We start from the raw sequence: 25,484 nt of genomic DNA on the forward strand, positions 1-25,484 counted from the left end.
GATAGGTGTGGATGAGAAACAACATTTTAAAGCTAAACAAACAAACATAAGTTAGCATAAAAATAATCCATATGACTATAGTGGTTAAATCAATATCTTCAGAAGTGATGTGATAGGTGTGGATGAGAAACAGATATCTGCAGAACGCCCCCTGGTTTCTAGCAACAAATGACAAATATTGATCTGTTTCTCACACACACCTATCTTATCACTTCTGAAGATATGGATTTAACCACTGGATTCTTATGGATTACTTTAATGCTGCCTTTATGTGCTTTTTGGAGCTAAAATCTTCTGATTTGTGTTCTGCAGAAGAAAGGAAATCATACACATCTGGGATGGCATGAGGGAGTAAATGGTGAGAGAATTTTAATTTTGGGGTAAACTCTCTCTTTAAAGTGAGAGCTCAGCCATAATTTAATATTCTGTCATCCTTTCTCTACCCTCATATTGTTCCAAACCAGTGTGACACTTTATATTATGTGGAACACACAATATTTTAGACAGAATGTTATGGAGTGACAGTCTCAGTCAATATTCACTTGCAAAATTTTGAGAATAAATACATTCACTGAAAGTAAATAGATATCAATAATAGTGATATTAGAGATTCTGTCTAATATCTCCTTATTGTGCTGCCCCGTTAGCTTAGCAGGGGTTTGACTCATTAGTGATGTTGCAACCCAACTGATAAACAATGCTGCAGCGCTAGCATTTGTGCTTCAGGTGCATAATTATTAAGAGAGATTATAATTTACCAAGTTTTATACACCTGTTTCTGCAGGCGTTTGTTAATCAAGCTTTAATATCATGTAATGTGGAAACAAACTCATGTATCAATATGACTTAATAAAGGGAATGTTTCTCGCTTACATTGTATATCTCCCTGAGTGTGACATCATGCCCCTGCGTCTCGGCGAAATCGGAGATGAGAATTTCTGCATGAGCCTACAAGTTGTAATTCTGACTTCAAGATGCATTCCATTGCACTTTTCCTAGTAGGAGGTAGTAAAATCCGACTTTCCGTGTTGAACGGAATGCAAAAGAACGAACGACTTGGACAAGAAGATTCCAGAGGTGAACTAATCTTTCTGTTTCTCATAATTGTCCTTGGCTGCATTTTCATTTTTTCTTATTGGAACTATAATCAAAGTTTGCTTAAGTAGATGTTTTGTGGGGGGATTTGGCTATTGAAAATGTTACATTTTAATTTAATTCCGCTCAAATGAGCGAAATGATTTGAACATAGATTCATACATTTTGCTGAATGAGACTCAAAGATTGAAGTCAGTAAAATAATCCGATCTTCCCATCACGCCTACCTCACATGGATCTTATTATTTGACATACAAATCACAGTAATGGTGACAACCAAAGACATATCAAGTATTAGATGAGCTCTGAATAATGACAAAATTACAAATACGTTAGAACAAATACAATAAAAGCAGTGTATACAAAATATGCAAACAGTAAAGCTATGACCAGTACATAGTCATTTGCATAATCTATTCATACCTCAGGGAGCTGAAGTGCGGCTTGCTGAATAATGTTCACACCTGATAAAACTGTTGTAAATAAGTCATAAAAAATATTACTTTGTGGCTATTTGAGTCTTTATAGGCTTACTTTGTTTAAAGGACAGCAGAAACAGCGCTTGTCAATACATTGGGCTTTTCACTTTTTCTAAAGAATAATCTGGGGAAAATATAGATATATACAGATATAAAGACACAACAAACTCTCATAGATTGAAAGTATGAGCAATTAATCTGCAAAATATCTGCAAAGTTCTACATTTTAAGAGGTATTGTTTATTTTCTTTAAAATATATTTTAATTTGTTTATATTTGTATATGTACATATTCTGGCCAAGTTTGTTTTTTAAATAAATACTTACACATAGTCACATGAAATTTAAGCATTGTCATCAGTGTCCTGCTGTGTGACGCTTTCTTCATCTAACTATTTGAAACAACATCTTATGATCTATTATTGAGATATATATATACATATATAACGTATAATTTTACTTGTTTCTTCCACAACCTCATATTAACTAAGACAATAGATTATTTGCACTTCTAAACAAAAGTGGAAAGGCGATTAAGATCTTTAAAACTTTAAACAAATGACTTGTCACAGCACCTAAAATACACACTTTCTCTTGTACATTCATGAACATTTTTACCTAACATCTGTATATGTTGGGAAAAAAGTTTATGGACATGTTATTTTTCTGAGCTATAAAGTGCTTATTTTAGTGCTTTCTCTAAAAAAATCCCCTCATCACATTTACAGTGGTTTTATATGTATTAAAGTTATGACAATTATTGCACTGTTTGGCCCGATGTCATGACTAGCAGTCAATTGAATATATTTATTTTTTTCCAACACAAACATTTTAAATTGAGCCATAAAATGAAATCAATGAGCCGGTGTGGTGTGTTGCAGGCCGGGTTTGGTGGGCTGCTCGGTGCCAGAAAGTCCAGGGCCAAATTTTTGTCATAGTCCACCCCTGGAAAACAGTGTAGTATCTCAATGCCCCCCCGACTATAACATATCTCTGATATAAATTGCAGCCCATTCTCTGCATCACAATGGTGCTATCCCTTCTGCCCCAGAGGTGTTGCACAGCATTAGATGTGTTACTCACTGAGTGTGCGAGTGATATGACTTTGTGATATAGGCTGCAAAAAGATAATTCCACTTGGAGAGATTGTAATGGCCATTTTTTTCTTTTTATATATATATATATATATATATATATATATATATATATATATATATATAGGCTGTCAATCGATATATACATTTTTAATCGAGGTTAATTACATTGTGTCACGATTAATTAAATTATATATATATATATATATATATATATATATATATATATATATATATATATATAAAATAAAAAATATTCAGATAATTAAAATGCATTACATTCTTGTAGCAGAGTATTGTTTGTATGTATTTTATGTATTGTTTACTACCATATTATTGATCATAAGCCAATCATTTGCATACAGTTCACAGCAATCCATTTCACAGGTGAATTTGTCAATCAGTTGGAGATTTATTATGAGGGCTTGTTTAAGGTCAATGAACAGCTGCGTCAGACATGCTTGTGTCGCGTCTCGGGTGTGTTGCGTCATAAACATGACATTTTTAGGTCACTGTGTCAAGTTAAATATAGTTTAATACTCAATCTTTAAACACATCTTGAGATCCCTTAGTTCGGATTTGCACTCCTTCAAGTGTTTTAAACGCAAGAACATAACGCATGTTTCTGTTCTTCTGCCTACTGAAGTGTTTTCTTCACTGTATAAACTGCACGTTGCTCATACAGCTGAAATTTCACTTACTGCCATCTGGAGTAAACAGGTGGTACTACAAGCTTGCATTTCTCAGGAATCTTCCTTGTTATGGTCTGGGGGCAGTACAATTAATTGCGTTAATTTTTTTAACGCGTTATTTTTTTATAAACTTAATCGCACTGAATTAACGCGTTAAATCGACAGCCCATATATATATATATATATAAATACTTAATTAAATATGACACAATTGCATTTGTCCAAACAACTTAATTAAGTGCGATCCTTTTAAATTCCAAGTAAAATAAAAATTTACTTAAATTTGCTTTGGGACTAATCAAAATTTCCATTGCCGTTACAGTTTTTCTCAATTGCTTATACACTATAACCAGGCTTTTGAACTACAATTTCAAAACCATAATGCCATTTATCAAAAAGCACACCCATTTCACTAAACTATAAACACTATTCCCTGTTTTGACACATGAGTCAGAATTGTTGAACTGTCACTGCAAAACTCTACACACAAATCCCTTAATATTTCATTGCCTAGACCATGTGGACATTTAGAAAGCACTAGCATTCAATATTGTTCACTCAAGTCAGCATAGTTTCAGCTCAATTAGCACACAATTACCCAGGTGAAAACACTAAGAGTCACATTTAACACACCTCAATCAGAACTTTCAAGATACATAAAAGTGCCAGAGTCAGTTCATTTGAGTTTTGGAACAATGGATCCACAAAGAAATGAAGGAAGAGGTCAAGGAGGGAGCGGAAGAGGACGTGGTGAAGGAGGAGGAAGAGGACGTGGTGAAGGAGGAGGGAGAGGAAGAGGACGTGGTGAAGGATGAGGAAGAAGACGTGGTGAAGGAGGAGGGAGAGGGAGAGGACGTGGTGAAGGGGGAGGAATAGAACGTGGTGAAGGAGGAGGAATAGGACATGGTGAAGGAGGAGGGAGAGGAGGAAGAAGAGGAAGAGGAGGACGTGGTGAAGGACGAGGTAGACGAGGTGGAGGTGGTGGTGGAGGAGGAGGAGGAAGGGCAAGGAGACAAGCAGTCTCGGATGAAATTAGAGCCACTTTAGTTGATCATGTCCTTGTCCATGGCATGACTATGAGGGAGGCTGTGCAACGAGTACAGCCTAATTTGAGTCGCTTCACCGTCGCCTCCATCATCAGAACTTTCAGGGAGGAAAACAGGTAGGTGTACTTACAGTAAGACTGCTCTGTACATTAACTTGTGCTGTACTCTGTGCTTTGACATCACATCTACTGTTGCACTATGTAATATGTACTACTGTAATAAATGCATCAAATTGCCTCGCATACAGATAGTTTCAGTATGTTTCCATTTTTTCCTGTAAAAAGGATGTGTGAGAGTTACAGTAATGAGTGCTTCAATTTTTTTAGGACACAGAGACGACCACCTGGTGGAGGCAGGCTAAGGCTTTTGTCGGAGGAGCAAGAGAGGGAGCTTGTAAACATGGTCATTGCCAATAAATGTAATCCGCCTGCGAGAGATTCAAAGGAGAGTGATTGAGGATAATAATCATTTTCGAGGAATAAATGCCATCAGCCTCTCCACAATTGACCGCATCCTCCGAAAGCACCAGTTCCGGATGAAACAGGTATACCGCGTCCCTTTCGAACAAAACTCAGAAATATGTTCAGGTATGAATTTTGATATCGCATGAAGTATTGTGTACCATGCAGTTTATGCTGCCATTTGTGCCCTCTTGAACTGTGCTTCAGCATAGTGATTTACTCTACTGTGTTTCATGTGTTTTGCAGAGAATCTTTGAGATTGAAGGCTGGCCTGTTCCCCATGAAATTATCTTTGTGGATGAGGCTGGTTTCAACCTGACCAAAAGAAGGAGAAGGGGGAGGAACATAATTGGCCATCGGGCTATTGTAAATGTCCCTGGTCAGCGCGGAGGGAATGCCACTATGTGCGCAGCCATCAGCCAACGAGGGGTACTCCATCACCATGCCATTTTAGGACCCTATAACACTATGCTCCTCCTTGCTTTCCTTGACGGTCTAAGAGAGCATATGTTCCAGTTGGACCACAGGGAACCAGCACAACCAGACCACCCTCACTACGTTGTTGTTTTGGATAACATCAGCTTCCATCGCGCTGCTCTGGTTCGAGACTGGTTTACCAATAACCCGAGATTTTCAAACATCTTTCTGCCTGCATACTCTCCATTTCTAAACCCAATAGAGGAGTTTTTTCCGGCATGGCGGTGGAAAGTGTATGATCAAGAACCTTATATGCGTGTTCACCTCCTCCAGGCCATGGAAGATGCCTGCCTAGATGTATCAGTAGATGCGTGCCAGGGGTGGATCAGGCATGCAAGAGGATTTTACCCCCGCTGCCTGGCTAGGGCTAATATAGCCTGTGATGTGGATGAGATTCTCTGGCCTGACCCAGACCAAAGACAGGAGGCTGAGGCGGAATAATCTTTTTTTTGTGTGTTGTACTGTGTAGTACATGAATGAATAAAAATGTGCCAATGTATCCATTGGTTGTGTCTTTTGTTCATCATGTGAAAAGGTTTGTGAGGAGGGGAACCACAAGTAACATAACTTACCAGTTTTGGAAATGTTGTTTTGAATTTATTGCACCAGTGTGTTAGACTATGTTGTAGTGTGTGTTATTTTGAGGGCTTGTGTGTCCTGTCTGAGGGCAAAGTTTGGTTTTTCAGCAAGAGTGAATGGTTTTGAGTGTAGAGCTTCATTTTGACCTGAAAATAGGTTGTTTGGGAAACTGGGTGAGACGTTATGGATTTGTGTTTACTGTTTTGTGAATACGAGGCATAGTTTCAAGAAACGTGTTTAAGCAATTGAGAAAAACTGTAATATAGCATTGCTTAAACAGGGCAGGGGATATTTAACAATGTAATATATAACACTTTTATAAATAACTTATTTTATGTGTTTTTGCGCAATTAAAAACAGGGGGAATTTTGTTAGTTTTTAATGTTCTATAATTTTGGGATTTAGAAGAGTTTCTGCCATGTTGGTGTTATAGGGGTTACCACTATGGTAAAAAATGTAGCGTGAGCATAGGTTGAAGACGTCTATAAATTAAGAGTATGCTGTATGTTGATTCACTTAAAAAGGACCGCACATTTACTCAAAAAGGAACGCACATATAAAAACTACAACATGGTAAATGTTGCCTCTGGTGTATAGAGGTTAATAGAAAACCATAGAAAATATTATTGTTGAAATGGGTCAATGTTAAAGTGATTCATTTTCAAATGGCTTCTAGCATTTAGATAACTTGAATATTTCTCAGATAAATATTCTAAGTCAGTTTTCTCCTCATCAACCCTACATTTCAGAAGACTCAACATGTCTGAAACCTCACGATAGCTCCCTTGTTTGATCTTGTTCATAATAGTAAAAGCTTAATGTCTACATTATAGACAAACAATGGTCTCATTAATTAATTATGTCTGTCCTTCAGCCAATCAAAGTTTAGTTTCCTTTCTATTTTAAAACAACACACAAAAATCATTTCAGTTTGATAGCAAGGGTGAGATACACTTTATTGCCTTTGATGATTGACACTGTTTAAATGAAAATGTCTGAATTCACTCATTCTCCTGCTCTGCGTTCAAAGAGCTCCCTAGAAATCATTTTACACTCCCCTTGTAAAGATATGCCATCTCAGCAGCCTACCTTGGAGATATTATTTGTATTTTTTACTTGTACTTCAAGTCAGAGGTGGGGACAAGTCACACATGGTCAAGTCCAAGCAAGTCTCAAGTCTTAACCATCAAGTCTCCAGTCAAGTCTCAAGTCGCATTTCAGATAAATCAAGCAAGTCAAGTCAAGTCAAGGGTTCACCCTAAGCAAGTCAAGTCAAGTCCTGATAAATTTCAAGTAAAGTCAAGTCACACTACTAAAATAAATAGAGGTAAATTTTTTCGATACATATTTATTTTTGCACAGAAAAGATGAACTTGTATACATATATTATGTATCTTATTTATTATACATTTGCTACATATTAATCATATGCATATCTGTGCTACATTAATATCTGAAAATAAAATAAAATTGTGTTGTTTACACAAAACGTTCAGACATTAACATTACCTGTAAACATTAAAACAAATTTATTTTCAGTATGCACAAACATTCTTTACATTTTTTAAAATAATGTAATTTAAGGAAAATCAATTTGCAAAACCACATTTATCAATCAAATCAAATCAAATCACTTTATTGTCACACTACCATGTACACAAGTGCAACAGTAGGTGAAATTCTTGTGTGCAGTTCCGAGCAACACAGCAGTCATGACAGTGACGAGACATATACCAATTACAGTAAACAACATACTTGCACAACACAATTTACAAATCAGATGTACACATACTTACACAACACAATAATTATATACAATGTACAGTAAACAATACACACAATATACAATACACAATATACAATAAGTGGGAGTATATGAAATATATATATATATATATATATATATATATATATATGAAGTAGTATATTGAGGAGAATATGTTGACAGTCCAGTGTGAGATATATAGATGAATAAAGTGCTGTGCTAATTATTGATCGTGATAGATCAAGTGTTCAACAGTCTGACTGCTTGGGGAAAGAAGCTGTCATGTAGTGGGCTGGTGCGGGTCCTTTATGTGACCAAGTGTAAATGGAATCGTTTTGATAAATCAGAATCAGCTATCCGATCTGAGAAAACGCATGAAGTGGCCAGGTATAACGTTAAACATAGGGTTGCCAACCACAACAGTTTTCTGTAGCCTTGTGCGAACTTATTCAATAGAATTAGACTTCTAGAATGTTCTTTCAAGTGCAAAAATTATATTTTTTTAATTTAGTAGTTTTTCTTATCATAGCCAACAAATGTCTTCGAAACTCCTTTTCCTCGATTTACTGAAGCCTATATGTAAAACGCATTTGCAGCTGCACAGCCGTGTATATATCTATGCTGCATATATCTATGCCGTCTGGCTCGCTCATAGGATGTGCTGCGGCAACTGCACAGCCAATGGCGCGAGCGCTGGTCAGAGCCCGCCAAGGGGCGTCAAGTCCCGAATTTTGCATTAAAGCAGGTCTTCGTTCATTCATAGTCTGTCTGACATATATATTAGAATAGAAGCTATGTGTCTGTCATGGATTTGCACTGAATTGATACTCAAAAATACGGAACAAAGTGCGTTCCGTATCAGTTCAATATGGAACAAGACTTTTATGTGTCAAATACGGAACGATTCCGTATTATACGGAACGGTTGGCAACCCTAGTTAAACAGCCCCTTAGAAATGTTTAGGTGCGTGCTAGTGATCACATCGGCGCCTCCATGTTAGCCTGTCATGCAGTAACGTTATGCGCAATGCTTTATAGTTTCCACACGCAGTTCATAAACTTGAAAATGCGCACATTTAATACATACATTATAACCTACATGTAATATTGAGCTGCCCGCTCATTTTAAGATTCCAATCAACATTAAAAAATTCAGGCTACGCCACTGTTATAGTCAAATTCCCCAATAAGTTACATCTATTTACGAGACGTAACAGTATAATGATAATGCCATGGTCACATTTCTAATAAGAAAAAACATAATATGCCATCAAGGCCAAATTATGACAAACAGAAAAGATTAATTAATTACATTAGTAATCGTTATAACGTAGATCTTAGTGAAACTGACTATAAAGAGATTACTTTCTTACCTTTCCTTGTGGTTCTTCTTGATATGTCGAACGAAATTTGACGTTGTGGTTGTCGTGATCGGATATTCGTGCCTTGCATATTTTGCAACTGGCAAATCTTTTTTATAGGCACGGTCCAGTTCAAAGTCTGTATAGCCAAACGAGACAATTTGTGGAGCTCGACTACTGTCTGCCATGTTTGGCGCGGTTTGAATTGAGCAGCGTTATAGGCACAGACGCCGATAGTGATGCTGACGTCACAATACATATATTTTTTAATTAATTGTATTGCTGTTTGTTTATTATAAGTTCAAGTCATTGTCGAGTCTTCCACTTCAAGTCAAGTCAAGTCTCAAGTAACTTGTTCTCAAGTCAAAGTCAAGTCAAGTCATTTTCGTACTTTAATCAAGCAAGTCACAAGTCCTGAAAATTGTGACTCGAGTCAGACTCGAGTCAAGTCATGTGACTCGAGCCCCCCACCTCTGCTTCAAGTAAACTTTACAGTGTTGATTTAAGAATGCAATTTGTCTTTGTTCCTTGCTTATGTCACTTTTATTAAACATTGTGAGTACATTGTGCACTGGGATCACATGGTTCCAAAGCTGAACAAGAGACATATTATCTAAGCTATGGCACACTTACAAATGAGTCGAAGAGCTGAAAGACTGCTAGACTCCTACAGTAAGTGGACACAAGGGAAACCTCGGTCAAAAATGTAACACCCACAACAGAGAAATATAAAACATGCACCTCAAACAAGTATTTTTCACACCTGTTAAGACAATATGAAACAGCATTTGCAACACATTTATTTAACAACTTCTGTTAATGTGTAGTTCTGAGTAAATATTCATTTCAGAATTGAATTTATCTGGATTTGATAGGATTATGAAAAGTGGGCTATGTATTGTTATAAATATTATATTACTCTGCCCACATGGCCTTGGATCAGGGCCATTTCCAGGCATAGGCAAACTCCCAGCCACCTGCTGGGAGGGCGCCAAAGAGTAGTGTATTGGATATTTTCTTCTTTTTATGTAATATTACCTGTATCCATCGCACCTGCCAGCAAGCAATCAGTTGCAAGGGGTGTTTTTATTGTACTGTATTATTATTATTGTTATTCTGTCGACTAACATGCACTGATGAATTGTACACAATAAGACCAAGGACATTAATTAAGAAAGTAAATGGGGTGATTTAATGTTGTCCTTCATTAACTACTGTACGTACAACACAACATAGATCTGACTGTGACTAATAAAGTGTTAACAGTAAGGCAATGTGTTTAACAAAACAAAAGCCAGCTCTTAAGAGCTTGTATTGCAGGTTACAGCCTCTTGCATGGATGATTGCGGTGATGGATCAGGCATGGCTAATCTAAAAGCAGAGGTTGAATAGCCCTGTTATCTTTAGAGCTGTGGTGTCAGAGCACAAGAAAGCACATAGTAAACAAATTTAGTTTTTGCAAGCCCAGCAGCATGCAGAATACTAATGATATGCTAATGGACTTTTATTGCTGATGAGCTTGGGTTTGCGTTAATCATACACAACGATGGTCTGCTTCAAATGCAACATGCACACTTGCAAAAAAGGGTAATTCATAGACTGCTTAATTAGCCCCCAAAAGTATTTGGGCACTTAGGTCAAATGTCATTGTAGATAAACTGTACATAGTATCAAATCAGCAATCAGCTAAGAAATTATGCTAAACCTTTACTCAGAAGTTCATTTCACTTTACTGAGCCATTTTTATAATTACTTTGGTCCTACTGAAAATTTTAGCAATTTTCTTAATCAATATTTTTGTCTTGTTTTCCAGTAAAACATTACACCATCCATGGAAAAAAGAGACAATTACTTGAGAAGCAATCGTGCATGATAAATTAAGAATTTCTTACAGAGAATATATCTTTATAGGATTTTAAAACAAGAAAAACTATTGGGTTAAGAAAAATTTATTTAAGATACATTCTCTAAAATAAGCCTTAATATCGATTCTAAAGAAAATAAGTAATTACACTAAAAAAGAACTTCACAAAAAAAAAAAAAAAAAAAAAAAATCACATTTCTGAGCCATTTTTATAATTAATGGACCAACTAAAAAATATTATTTTAAAGAAAATGTAAATTATGTTTATGCTTATAACCACGTAATATATATATATATATATATATATATATATATATATATATACCAAAGGGGTAAGAAGAAATTCAAAGGGAAAACAAGTTTCTAGAAGTGTCCAAATATGTTTTGTCTTCATTTTGAACAGTAATGTTTTCTCATTTAAACCCTAAACAAAAAGTTTTGTGTGAAATGTTTTTCTTACTGTATTTCTTTCAAATAAATGCCACTTGGTTTGATATTTGTCTAACTAATGCAATTACATTTAGATATTTTACATTTTATATATAAGTGTGGCTTAAGTGTCCACATATGTTTTAGGGCCATTGTTGAAGATCAACTAATTATGAAGATGTTGTTTTTTGTTTTCCTTTCCTCTTTCCCTTCCTAATAATCTGTTACTGTCCTCTGAAGTCAGTCACCCTTGTTGCAACACCTCAAACCTCATCCCTCCAGTAGTCTAGATAGTATGGCATGGCAGATGAGAACAATCACCCTCCCATAAAAGGCCCTGTGGCAAATTATGCCCTGGTGTCTTTTCACATGACAACCTTCAGGAACCTGCCAGCGCAACAGGGACATCACACTTTAAGAGCAGCTGTAGGGCTCTCTGCTTTGCATCTCACTAGAAATCATCAATGACACCAGATAAAATGAGGCGGTTTGAGTATCTGCCTGAAGCACACACACCCTAAATAGGGGACTTTATGAGAAGGAGGTAAGAGTGGAAAGTTCAGGATGCACATGGACTGAAATGCGATCTCCACCCACATACCACTTTACAGCTATAACATAATGCCACTCAATCTCTGTGATGCCCCAAAGCCCCATACATATATAATGCATTGCTGGATATGCAGGCTATAAAGGGAACAGGAGCCTGACATTCTCCTTCAGCGTCAAGCATGGAAATGTGGTCAGATAAGCATGACTAAAGTTTATTCTGATTACGGCAATTGGCAGATCACTCAGTGTCTGTTCTATCACAGTGCTATTCAACTGGTTATGCTTCAGGACACTGATTTTAGATTGGGCATCAAATGGTGAGCAAACAAAGTACCAAACTAGTTTTTCATACAAAAGTAAACAAAAAAAGAGCGTACTTAAAATCAAACATTAATATGTACTAATATTATCATGAACTGCATAGACCCATATTTAATGTAGTCTGGGTCTAAAATGAGAAATGATAGGTTGACACCCTATGGTTTTATTGCATGAAATTTCAACTAACAATACTGGAAAGAGTGCCTGAGTAAAGGCCTCTGCCTTTCACACGTCTGTCCATAGTAAGGTATGTCTATCATCAATTTGTGACTGTATTCTGCCCATTAACACTCGTTTATACACCCTTATTTTCAGCAGTATCAATGTCATCATAAATAACAATAACAAAGTGTAATCTGCATATATTATGGCAGCATATAGCGTATTAGCACATTATATAAATGTCATTTTAAATGCATATGGCAGGTGTCTGAAAGTTCACAAACCATATGTCATTGCTCAGCTGTTTCAAACTTCATTTTACCCTTGATCGAAGAATGAAGAAAAGTTCTTCATAAGTGTGTTGGGGCCTCAATACAATATATAACAAAGAAGAGATTTATCTGACTCAAAATAAAATATATAATCTGCTCTAAATTGGCAGTGAAATCAAATTCAGAGATGAAATAAGAACTAAATTATGTGTGAAAGTGTGCATAATTCATAAGCAAATGATGTACAACTGAAGTCAGCTATCAACTCTCAGCAGGAGGCATTCAAGAGTCAATCAGAGGTAATCTGCTAATATTGTCCATCATCTAAATACTTTTATATGCAGAATTCTCAATAGAGATATGCTAAGACGGTATCAATATGCCTGTGGCAGAAAAAGGAAGATCAGTATTATCAGTAATGTCAATGTCTATTTCCTTTCTCAATTCAACACATGAGCCTGCATGTGAGATGCCAGATAATATGGCTTGATCCTGCTTAAAGAGAAAAATAACTCTTTAACCTGGACACTCTGTTAAATTTTCATCTCTAGGTCATTAGAAGCCTATTAAAGAGAGAGTGCAGATATTCAGGGCTATGGATGTTAGGCTGTTATCCTGTTGGCACACAATTAGAAGCACATTTACTTGAAGCTGTTTTCACTCTTGGTTTGATTGCTTACTCCGAACCAGTTTAATTTTACCCCCTCCCGGTACTTTTGAGTACCACCATGAGTATTTGTGGCAGCTTTGTACTACTGTAGCTAGGTATAATATCTAGAAGATGACTGTTTGATTTAACATTATTGTGTTTGCTTTTTGGTGGATTTAGGTGCCAAAATTCACATACACATAACAGCATTTGTGATTGTCTGCCGAGGATGCGTTGCTAGAGATGCGATGAATGCAAGCTGCTATGCGAAAACTGCTTTCACACCAACCAGCCAAACAAACCAATCCATCATTCTGGCTTCAAAAAAGGTTGTCAGTAGCTTAAACCCTGCGACTGGTGAGGGCTGACTCCAAATTATTCATCCTGATCCTCCTTGACTTGTCTACTGCTTTCGATACAGTGAACCACAAGATTCACCTGTCCACACTCTCTGACCAGGGCATCACATGAACTGCACTTGGATGGGTTGAGTCCTACCTCATTGGCAGATCTTTCAAGGTCTCCTGGAGAGTATGTTCAAGTCACACCAGCTGACCACTGGTGTTCCTCAACGATCAGTACTTGGGTCCCTCCTCTTCTCCATATACACAACATCACTCTGACTGACCATTGAGGAACATAGCTTTTCCTACCACTGCTATGCAGATGACACGCAGCTTTATCTTTCCAGCCTGATGACCCTACTGTCTCAGCTCGTATCTCTGCCTGCCTCTCTGACATTTCTTTCTGGATGAAGGAACTTCACCTTCAGCTCAACTTTGCAAAGATAGAACTCCTCAGGATCCCAGCCAACCAATCTTTTGACCACAACCTCACTATTCATCTTGGTTCAACTACATTAACACCAACCAGAATAGCTCGGAACAAAGGAGTGGTGGTAGATGACCAGCTTAATTTTACTGCCCACAACTTTACTGCCGGTCTTGCAGATTCGCACTCTACAACATCAGGAAAATCAGATCATTTCTGTCTAAATATGCTGCACAGCTCTGCCTACACTGCCTACCTTTAGCTGCCCACATCAAATTCAAGGTTTGACTCTGGCCTTCAGGAAAGCCAATGGAACCACACCCTCTTACTTCAATGTAATTCTCCAGGTCTATGCTCCAACTTGCTCTCAGCAGTCTATGAACTAATTGTGCCTAGTGGTTCCATCACAAAGAGGCTCAAAGTTTATTTCACAATTTTTCACTTTTTTTGTTCCACTGTGGTAGAATGAGCTTCAGACCTTTACACGATCTGCTGATACAATCGCAACATTAAAAAAATGGCTGAAAACACATAAATTCCACTAGCACTTAACTAATCCACACTAATTGTACTTACTATTGAACTTAACTTGCACTTACTGTACAAAAAAAAAAAAAAAATCCTTCTCTGTCTCTTTCTTCTGCGCTAGCACCTATACTACTCCAGACACACTGAGAGCTTGGCAGTACAACACTGTAGATGTTGTTGAACTTTGTATGACAAATTGCTTGCTATGTTTTCACTTTAGATAAAAGTGTCTGCTAAATGAATAAATGTAAATGTAAACTCTTACGTGAAAAGGACTTGAGTCTGCACCAAAAGCTCTACTGAGAAATCCCCTTAAAACTCATTGAGTTTAATCTACTCAGCCTACTAGATAAATTATTATTACCAAGAATCATTAGTAAAGAAATTAAGATGGATTTTTATACTGTATAATCTCATTCAACATAAGAACATGCAGACCTCACAACTCTCATGCTTAGTACACTGATAAGACAGTGTTGCGTTTGTCAGATTCTTCTCTAAAACAAAGGCTCAGTACATGAAGCAAACCTCAAACTAAATTTGACACACTGTGTTGGTGGAAATGCATTACTAATGAATGTAACATAATCAGTGTGCTTTTTGGAAGTAACGGGTTACTGTCAGGACAAAACGTTAGCTCTGCCCTAGGATGTCAGAGCACACAAAAAACAGAGTTTGTTAGAGGTGTTAGAGTGAGGCCAGCAGGGGGTGCTAACTTGCGGTCTGTGTGGGTCCAATTGCCCCAGTATAGTGACAGAGATGCTATACTATAAAAAAATCACAGTCTTTCAGATGAGACATTAAACTGAGATCCTGACACTTTGTGGTCATTAAAAATCACACAGCACCTCTCACAAAGAGTAGGGGTGTAACCCAGGTGCCCTGGCCAAATTTGCACATTTGGTCTCTATCCAACAATGCTTCCTAATAGTCCCATATATATATTTGAATTGTCTACATCCCTGTACTTCTCTCTACCAAAAGTCTGTTGTTGCATCATCCAGGTGGATGCTGCATACTGGTGGTGGTTGAGGAGATTCCCCCTATACTATGTTAAGCACTTTAAGTGTCTAAAAAAAGAGCTAAATAAATTTAAGAAATGTTATATAGAGAGTAATAGTAGTATCAGAGTTTTAAAAATGCCACAGTACAGTATTCATAGTTTTGAGTGTATGAATGGCTTACTTGTCTAAGCACAATAAAATCCAGTGGTCTCTAATCTCTACTCGAAGGATACGTGAAAGCTACAATTTTATAGTTCTTCACACTTGTCTCTTTAAAGAGGAAGGGAAAAGTCTGTATTGAACTGGAGTTTAGGACTCTTACATAGGAGGGATCTGGGGCAGATTCATAACAACAAGAGTCTGCCCTGTACAGTGAGGCAAAATGAGCTACAAATGAACTCTCCTATATCCGGATAGCATGGAGCAAGTAGAAAATCCTTTTGAAATTGTAATGAAGGTGCTTCATGGGAACATTGTCCAGTCATAGTCCTAACAAGGGAGCAGTGCGCATGATGCGAAACGCTATAGTACCACAAACACATAACGATGAACAGTCTGCCCGTACTGTTAGACATATTCCACCTCTAATAATTACTTCTGTAATGTGATGTATTTCCCAAATAAATAGAATATAGGCTTTGGTTAACATTAACAAATAAAACAATTCATAATTATGAATTTATTGTGTTTCAGAATGGAAAACTATTTCTGACCAACTATGCAGAAGTTATTTTCCATATTCTTGAAGACTGAAATCAATGACTGCAACACATGTCTAATGACACATCGTAGACTGACAGACTCACCCTGCAGTTCCCAAGTTCTTCAGCGGTTAAAATGATAATTCCGCAGTTCTTCCCTGGTATGCCTCTGAAATAGATAATAAAGATGACATCAAACCATTAGAGGTTTAACTTGTAGTAATTACAGCTGTAATTATATAAGAAACAAGCAAAAACTGCAAACACAATAAGAAAATAGAGCATTGTTTTTTCCCAAAGGCACCTCAACCACTGAAAAATAACTAAATATACAAATATAGAATTGAAACTCTTTTCTTTAAAAAGTTGAACATTAATATTAACATTATCAAATTAAAATTAAAACAATGTAGCCTTAGTTTCTTAAGTAAACATGCTTCAAGCTTTTAGTTTATTCAAGAGCCAGTTATAGAGAAATAAAATAGAGAATAGAGAAAAATCATTATATAAAACAATTAAAAAGCTAAATAAAAGTTCTTAAATTAATAACATAATCATTACTCAGTGATTATTAGATTAATTAATACATTAATACTGAATCAATGCAGTCAGAGTTTGACTGAAACCTTATTTTGCTTAAAGCTAATGAACAAATTTCAGCCATGAAACTCTATGTGGCGCAATTTATCAACTTGTTATATGTTGGCCAATCGGCTTGCATGTTGTAAGCTAATTGGTCTAATTTAATATGTAATCAGGTAGCCAATCAATTCTCTCTTTGTCTAACACTTAAATTGTTCATTTTTGCAGATAAGCCAGTTCGACGGCAGTATGCGGCAATAGTTTTTCTCTGAAAATGGTCTTTACTCAGGTGGTTTCTGAGGCTTTTCTCTGTCAAATTGCACAATAAGGTCTGCCTTTGTCTTTGACACATATAACATAACAAGGTAAGCCAATTTTGGCTTGCACACATCACTATTTTAGATTCTTTCATTTAAATAAATCAACACATAGCTAGTCACTATTTAAATAAGGCTTCCTGGTCAAGACATACATTATGAGTCAGGTCACTATCCATTTAAGCCATTTGGACAACAGGCCAGGCACACATAGAAATTTAGTTAATTAGCATTATGCTCTTTGGCCAGTGGCCAAGGCACACCTAGCTCACATACACTTAGTGCATGTGGCTCTTCGGAGAAGCAGCAGTACACAAGTCTTTGTGATAGATCTGCTTGTTTGGGGGGTTATGCTTTCTATTTATGTGTTATGTGTTTTGCACAGCTTCCCTACTTTTTTGGGGGATTGTATTTATGTCTAATTGTGCAGCAGTATGTCATACATGCTGGATGCAGCATGTCTTGAGTTTCGTCTAATTGTGCATCAGCAGAATGTCCACATGCTTTACTTAGTATGTCTGTGTATTTTTAGCAGAAGCCAGTCTCAGTACTAGCTCTGCAGCAGCAGCGCTGCAGATCTAGTCCACCAAGACCAGTAACCTATCAATATGTCATACCCACATTAACATGCTAAATCTTTCAGAGAGTTGTAATGGCTGGACTAAAGTTATCCAGCAAAGGAGTGCATGCTTTTCTCTATTTGTTTTCAATTTAGTTCATTTAATTTTTTTTAATTATTATAAATATTAACGGCCTAAATACAGACAGAAGAAGGTCTATCAGACTGCATTTGCACATCGCACAATTTCAGTATTTTTTTGTTTTTTGTCCTGTCTGCTTACACAAAAGGAAACACATTAACGGCTGTGTTTACATAAATATTGCATCAAGAGGGGAATTTTGACCAACAAGCGCATCTGACTATTCACGCACGCAGCTGCATTCAAAGCGAGAGACGAGTGCTCTATTAAGCAAGCACAGACATATGCATGTGAGCATTTGAAAGCAGCCAGAGAGTCAAAGAGCATGTGGATACCGAATTAAGTCCAATCTTGGTGCTGCTCTTATTTTTTTTTTCCCTCTCCTTTTTATCCCCAATTTGGAATGCCAAATTCCCAATGTGCTCTAGGTCCTTGTTGTGGCATAGTGACTCGCCACAATCCAGGTGGCGGAAGACGAATCTCAGTTGCCTCCTCGTCTGAGACCGTCAATCCACACATCTTATCACGTGGCTTGTTGAGCGCATTACCACGGAGACATAGCGCATGTGGAGGCTTCACGCTATACTCCGTGGCATCCATGGTGCTGACAGTACTTTTAACATCAGTGGCTTTTAAAATATTGAACAGAGCAGAGATTCCGTGGCACCCCTAGCAAGTCATGGCAGAACCCCAGGGTACCACTGCGCCCAGTTTGCGAACCACTGAAAAATTGCTCTGTTTATTTTGAGCGGCCCATCCAGGCCAACACAACAACAACTCAACCACATTCTATTTACGTTATTTAACTAATATTTCCATTACAGTATAGTAGATGTTGTACCAGAGCCTGATTGTTATAAAGACTGTTAACATAGAGCATGTTTTTGCATTCTGTCTGCACTATTTTTTAATTGTTGGTCTATGTACACATGTACCAGTGGGATGTCTTTGGTCATCATAAATAGTATTAATTATGTGTATGGGCAACTCTGAGATACTGTAAATGGCACTCATCATGTAAAACTTTATATGCACATGTGCAAAATGTATAGCCTATAAATAAATTTCCTTCCAAACAGCAGTACAAAGTTGGCAAATCTGCAAAGGATGGTTGTTATTGGGCACTACAGATCCATCATATGTACATCCCTACATTCTGATTCAAGGCACTTTGCTCAACCTCCCATTAAAATGGAACACACTCCCTAAAATGCATAAACTGTTTCATTAGTATGACATCCTCCACATGGCTAAGTTCTCCTTCAGGATTATTCATTTGCAATAGAGGCAGATGAAGGCAGTCTGTGTTAGTGCTTTGGACATGTGTTAAGACATGCCTTTTCTAGCTGAAAACCATAATGGCTCCACATGACTACTGTTGGCAAACATCATGCTCTCTGGGATAACATCGCCATAAAACAAAGTTACCATTTCACCAGAAGGACAGCTCCGAGGCCTGGGGCTTATGCCATTAGCAGAAGACAAAAAGCAATCAAGCAAAACAGTCAGCTTCAAACTGATTTGACCAGCTTCATTTCCTACAACATAGTCAGACCACTAAGACACAATGAATGAAGCTGTTATATGGGTGTGATGAGGAGGAGGGTGTGGCCAGGCTGATCAGCGATAACTGATCAGCGATAGAGCGAGGTAAAGGGGAGCCGGACACGCCAGTTTGAGAGACGCACACGGTCACGCTGTGAGTGTGTCTTGTGTTTTATATTGTTTTAAATTGAGTTTGTCATTAAAGTTTAGATTAACTGTTCTGCCGGTTCCCACCTCCTCCTTGCCCACCTTTATCCATTACAATGGGCAAAAAGGACTTTGTTACAGTATAAAACTAATTGTTATGAACATTTTATTGAACACCATCCTCAGCTTCATTCGAGCCAAATTCAGTGACACCAAATGAATATGAATTTAATATAATCATTATGATCTGCAGCTCACAAAACAAAATGTAAATGTAACCTGTCTATCTCTTGAAAATAAGCTACTTGCATATAAAGCTGAAAACAAACCAACAGATAACTGTAAATTGTCATGTTATTTTTTATTAATCAGCAGTTAATGGTAAAACAGATTAACAGCACAGGGATGCTTCACTGTTTGTGTAACTCCCTTTTTGTGTTTGTAGCATTTCAGACAGGTTGTCAGTAAATGGCCAAGTTTTTTACATATAAATTCTTAGTGTGTAATCCACTATCACAACTCAAAGACTTTGTAATTAAGATATTTAATTAATCCTTTTAATACTTTTGCCAACTGTGCAAACTACGTTGTTTTTATCCTTTTAACTATAGACTGCACGAGGTGAGAGAATGCCTTTTTCTCCTCTGTTAGGCCAGAGGTCCCACAGGTGCTTGCTCATACTCAAGTGTTTGCAAATTATTTCATTTCTCAGTCTTCACCTCCCCAGGAAGAACAAGAGTCATGGTTTATATTGTTGTATTTTTACAAAAGGGCCTTGTAAAAAATTTGTGTAGAGAAGCAAACATGACAGTGTTTCTTGTTAAAATCAGCCAGCAAACTAAATTTTTTTTTTTTTAAAGGAACATTTAATTACATAGCCTCATGTTGTTCCAAAACAGAATTTCTGTCTTATGTGGAACAGAAAAGGATGTTTACAGGAAATTGCAATCATCTTTTGTTTAATACAATGGAAATACAGTAGATAGTGCGTCACTTTTAAACTAAGTATCATAAATGTAGTCTATTCGATGACGGTGAGACACAACCCAAAATGTAAGTAATTTTTGAATGAAAATCTTGATGTCCATTGTGCATTCATTGCCTGTTCATACCAGAACAGTTTGTTTAGCTTTAGCGTAAACACACAAACATTTGAATCGATATTGATAGACCAATCAAATAGACAAATTATTTTTTAGTAAATTCTTTAATTTATCAATGAATCAATACATAAAATTAGAGAAAGGCACTTTTGGGCCTTTAGATGTCGAAAATAGTAATGTATTTGAAATGCTTAAGACACTTTCCAAGAAGGCAAACCTACAAGCTAAGAAGTAAATCTTCTAGCAGTTTAGTTCTGAATGCAAATTAATACATCGTTATTCCATGCAGAGTCTAAAGAGAGGGATAAACAGATGATATATTTGCCTTAAATTCTCCAAATTTATAATGAAGCCACATCTCAAACTTTCATTGCTCTGTTGGTTGAAGGTGGCCTTTACTCTTCAGAGAACTTCGCAAAATGATGTGGCCACCTTCGCACACTCTGTTTAAGATGATAAATTGACTTTATCCAAGGTTTGTGCCATTTGTCTGTGGGGTTTACTTGACTTGACATTGATACACTTCACGATAACTGAAAAAATTATCTTGTGATTCATGACTTGAAGCTGTGAGCTCTGCTGTACATCAACCAAGTTTAAAACCATCTGTTCAATTACCTAACAAGTCATCTTTCAAAAACCAGGAGCTCTAGAACAGTGGTTTTCAATCCTGGTCCTTAAATACCCAAGCACTCTGCATTTTGTCTCCCTTATTTAGGGAGTGCTGGATTACACCAGGTACAGGATTGTGAACCACTGCTCTATAAAGCTGGTTTGTCTTTCATTCTGTCTGTGTACATTTACACCTACACCTTGATCTTCAGTAGCTCTCTAGCACTTCCCCATCTTGATCTTAAAGGAGATCTAGATTCATTTAAACTTCCATTACTTTAGGGTTTCTCATTATTAGTAACATGCCATTGGTTTCTCATTATTAGTAACACGCATTCTTAAATCTCTGTGCGTACCATCAATTTTAAACTTAGCTTGGGGGAGTCAGTTGACGCTATGCAAAGGTTGGTTCCTTAAAGGCAAGCTCTGCTTAAACTTTGTAACAATTATCCTTTTAAGCAACATTAACTGGTGAGAACTGTATTAGATTTGTTTGTTAAACATTGCTTGGAGGGCAGGATGTGGAACGATTCGAAAACGTTGGCCTGTGTGGACATTAAAAAGCACTTACGTTCTCATGTGTTGGACGCGAAGGATCAGGATGGTGGATGTCTAGTCGATGGTGGCAGCAAGCTTCGTGAAGTAGGTCGGGATATCTCAAACATTTATACAATGTCAATCGATCACATCTATGGAGGCGTAACTTAACACCCTGATCACAAGAATGGAGTGTCTGACAAATTTACAAGTGCTGGCTAATGCTAAACATACAGTAGATTTTCTAAAATTGTTATTCATGTCGGCACTATAAAATGTCCAGCTTCGCCAGTCGGAGAGCAATAAAGATAATGTTAAGAAGGTCAGACACTGTAATATGCTCTGTTCTCCTCCCTGCTCGTCATGGTGACGAGGTTTATAGTTGATTACGGTCACTGAATGCTGGATGTCTGAGTGGTGTCTGGAGAAAAGAATAGGATTTATAAACATTTGGAAGAGTTTTTGGGGTAGACCTGACCTGCTAAAGAGAGACGGACTCCATCCCTCCAGGGAAGGTGGCGCTCTCCTTTCTAGTAATTTGGCTCAAAGTCTTAATAATGATAGAATTTGACTAAATGGGGCCCAGGTCAGGAAGCAGAAAAACTGATTAATCCAAACCAAACTGGCTAATGCCTTGAGACGTCACACAGGTCACATAAACTACAACACAGAGACTCTATCACCTAGATATCTCATAGAGACAGTGCCTGTTCCCCATACTACCAAACACAAAACCCTCACTAAATAATTTAGGTCAAAATTGAACAAAACAAACAAATTAAAGATAAACATCATATAAAGATAGGGCTAATACACCAGATGAATATATTAGTTTAAATGAATCTACTACCCCAGGTTATTGTTATAAACATGAGCCTCATCTGAAGGGTTGAGGAGGAGGTGTTGCGACAATTTACAGTAAAGTTTTTGGTATTACTCAGAGGACAGGATATAAATGTAAGTCTTTTGAACCAATAATGGTTAATGTGACACCGTCATATATAAATAAAAAAACCGATGTTGTCTTTTACCCTTGCTACAGTATATAGATCACCCAGGCCTTATTCTGATTTATTTGGTGAATTTGCAAATTTTTTATCAGATCTTGTAGTTACTGTAGACCTTTAATTGTTGGTGACTTCAACATTCACATAGATAATGAACATTTCTCGATATTCTCAACTCTCTTGCAGTCAGATAAAATGTAACAGAACCAACTCATCGCCAAAATCATACACTAGATTTCATTCTGTCAAATGGAGTTGATGTTGATAATATAGAAATTCTGCCAAAGAATGATGACATCTCAGATCATTACCTCGTCTCTTGAATGCTGCGATCAGCTAATGTTACTCAATCTACACCATGCTATCATTCAGGTAGAACTATTCATTCGACCACTAAAGAAAGCTTCAATAATAATCTTCCAGATCTATCTCAAACACTCAGTAAACCACAAAGCCTAGAAGAACTTGATGAAATAACAGAAAATATAAATACAGTCATCTCTAGCACTCTTGGTAGTGTCGCCCCCTTCGATTAAAGAAAATTAATGATTAAATGCTCTGCACCATGGTACAATGATCACACTATTGCTCTCAAGAGAGCAGCTCGGAAAATGGAGCGCAAGTGGAAGAATTCAAAATTAGAGGTATTTCGTGGTGCATGGAAGGATAGTGTCTGTAGCTACAGACAGGCATTAAAAGCTGTCAGGTCAGCAAATTTTAGTAAACTCATAGAAAATATCCACAATGATCCTAGGTGTTTCTTCAGTACTGTGGCTAAATTGTTTAGAAATAAAGCCTCAACAGAACCAGAAATTATGTCGCAGTACAAGAGTAATTAATTCATGAATTTCTTTAGAGATAAAATGTAAATAATCAGAAATTAAATTGGAATTATGCAATCATCTGTCATAGCACCTCAGAAAACAGTGTCTCATAATTTTCCTCACGTGCAACATCAATTCTTCGCTGTCATAGTTCATGAAGAGCTAAAAAATAAATCAAAACATCAAATGCCACAACATGTTTGTTTGATCCAATACCAACTAAGCTCTTAAAAGAGATATTTCCTGTAATTTCAGAACCTCTTCTTAATATTATTAACTCCTCGCTATCCTTAGGCCATACATATCCCAAGAAACTTTTAAATGGCAGTTATCAAAACAACCGGTCCGACCCTGAGGCCGGCAGGCCTCAACACCTCAAGCCATGTGCAACTACCTCGACCATAGAGTCAATGAACACCACAGTTGATCCTAATTTCTTCATTCAACATGCAAGAAATTGATTGCAACTTGAACACATCAACTCAAGGAACCATCAAGACGTTCTCCTGTGACTGCATTCGGGCTCTCTCAACAGCCAAGGCAATTGCAAGTATCGTACCAGTAGCTAACTGAACCTATGTTTAGTATAAGAGGTAAACCCCTTTGTAACAAAAGGTGCTTTTTAATTAAGAACTTGATGGTCCTCTCAAATGGTCAAATGATTCTTTTCATAACTGCATTTCCCCTATTCTGTTCTGGTTTCATTTTATTTTCCCTTTTCCATTTCCCTTTTATGAGTGTTTCATGTGTATGTTTTTGTTTAGATTAGTTATGTGTTCATATTTTAGTTAAATACAATTTTGTGTACATTCTTGCGAGTTGATTCTGGTCTGCTTGTAAATCAATGTAAATTTAACGATTCGATCTCAGCTCCATGCTAAGAAAGAGTTATTTTTGTGTGGCCATGAAAAATATCCTTTCTGAGAATTGATAGACGATCAATACTGAGTGTTCGGAGGACAAACAGATAAATTGATTGTAATATTAATTCAGCTACCTTAAATTGATTCTATTAACCAATCCAACTGTTCATAATGAATTATAATGAGTTATGATTAATTATTCACGTTTCCCTTTTAACGATATTTTGACTGTGGTTTATTTTGATAAATAATCTCATCCCTCTTTCTAAAAGATTTCGCTTCAAACTATACCTATATGTGACAAATTATTGTCAATAAGCCATGAGAATATTATTACTCCAATAAGAGAATTAATCATAATTCTCTTATTAAAGCTAATTCCCTACAGTAGAAATTGTGTCGAGACGTTGTATTACTATTTTAATGGTGGAGAATTTTATTCAGACAAATAATCTAGTTATGTCATTTATCTAAATTATAATGGTTGTCAAACACAACTGAATCCGTTATAAATTTCCTTACATAGTAATGTAGAAATAGGAATGTTTAATTTAATTCCTAGCTCACACATATGGTTTTTCCCTTACAAATAATGGTAATGTACATGACACTTTAACCCATCATTCCAAATTCGCACATATATTGGTGTGAGAATCTGGGCACTTTGATTACGGTTTATTTGTAGCTGACGTTCATATGCATTGATGAAACTGTATTCATTAGTGTTGACGCAGATCAAAAATCACTGGTGTTGGTTGCTATGGTGACGAAAGTTCATAGGAAGTCCTAAAGAGACTCTTCCGAGGCAACTAACCGCACATGCACAACCTGCCGACACCATATTGTCAACACAGTACAGCTAAGCTACTAGCATAACACAGCACCACTAAACTAACCAATTAGCGAACTTTCATTGAAACCTAAATACGCTACAACATTTAGAGCA

General features: G+C 36.9%; 1 protein-coding gene across 6 annotated transcripts in view; it reads right to left on the reverse strand.

The window, feature by feature from the left end:
* LOC127626165 (copine-5-like) overlaps positions 1-25,484 on the reverse strand; it is a 193,592-nt gene that overhangs the window by 54,184 nt on the left and 113,924 nt on the right. For all 6 annotated transcript variants that reach the window (XM_052101754.1, XM_052101757.1, XM_052101756.1 and 3 more), the window contains one exon: positions 16,406-16,469. In XM_052101754.1, coding sequence (XP_051957714.1) covers positions 16,406-16,469 — 64 coding nt within the window. The remainder of the gene's footprint in view (positions 1-16,405; positions 16,470-25,484) is intronic.

This window comes from Xyrauchen texanus, chromosome 32 (genome assembly GCF_025860055.1).
Source record: "Xyrauchen texanus isolate HMW12.3.18 chromosome 32, RBS_HiC_50CHRs, whole genome shotgun sequence".
In the NCBI taxonomy this organism is placed as follows: domain Eukaryota; kingdom Metazoa; phylum Chordata; class Actinopteri; order Cypriniformes; family Catostomidae; genus Xyrauchen; species Xyrauchen texanus.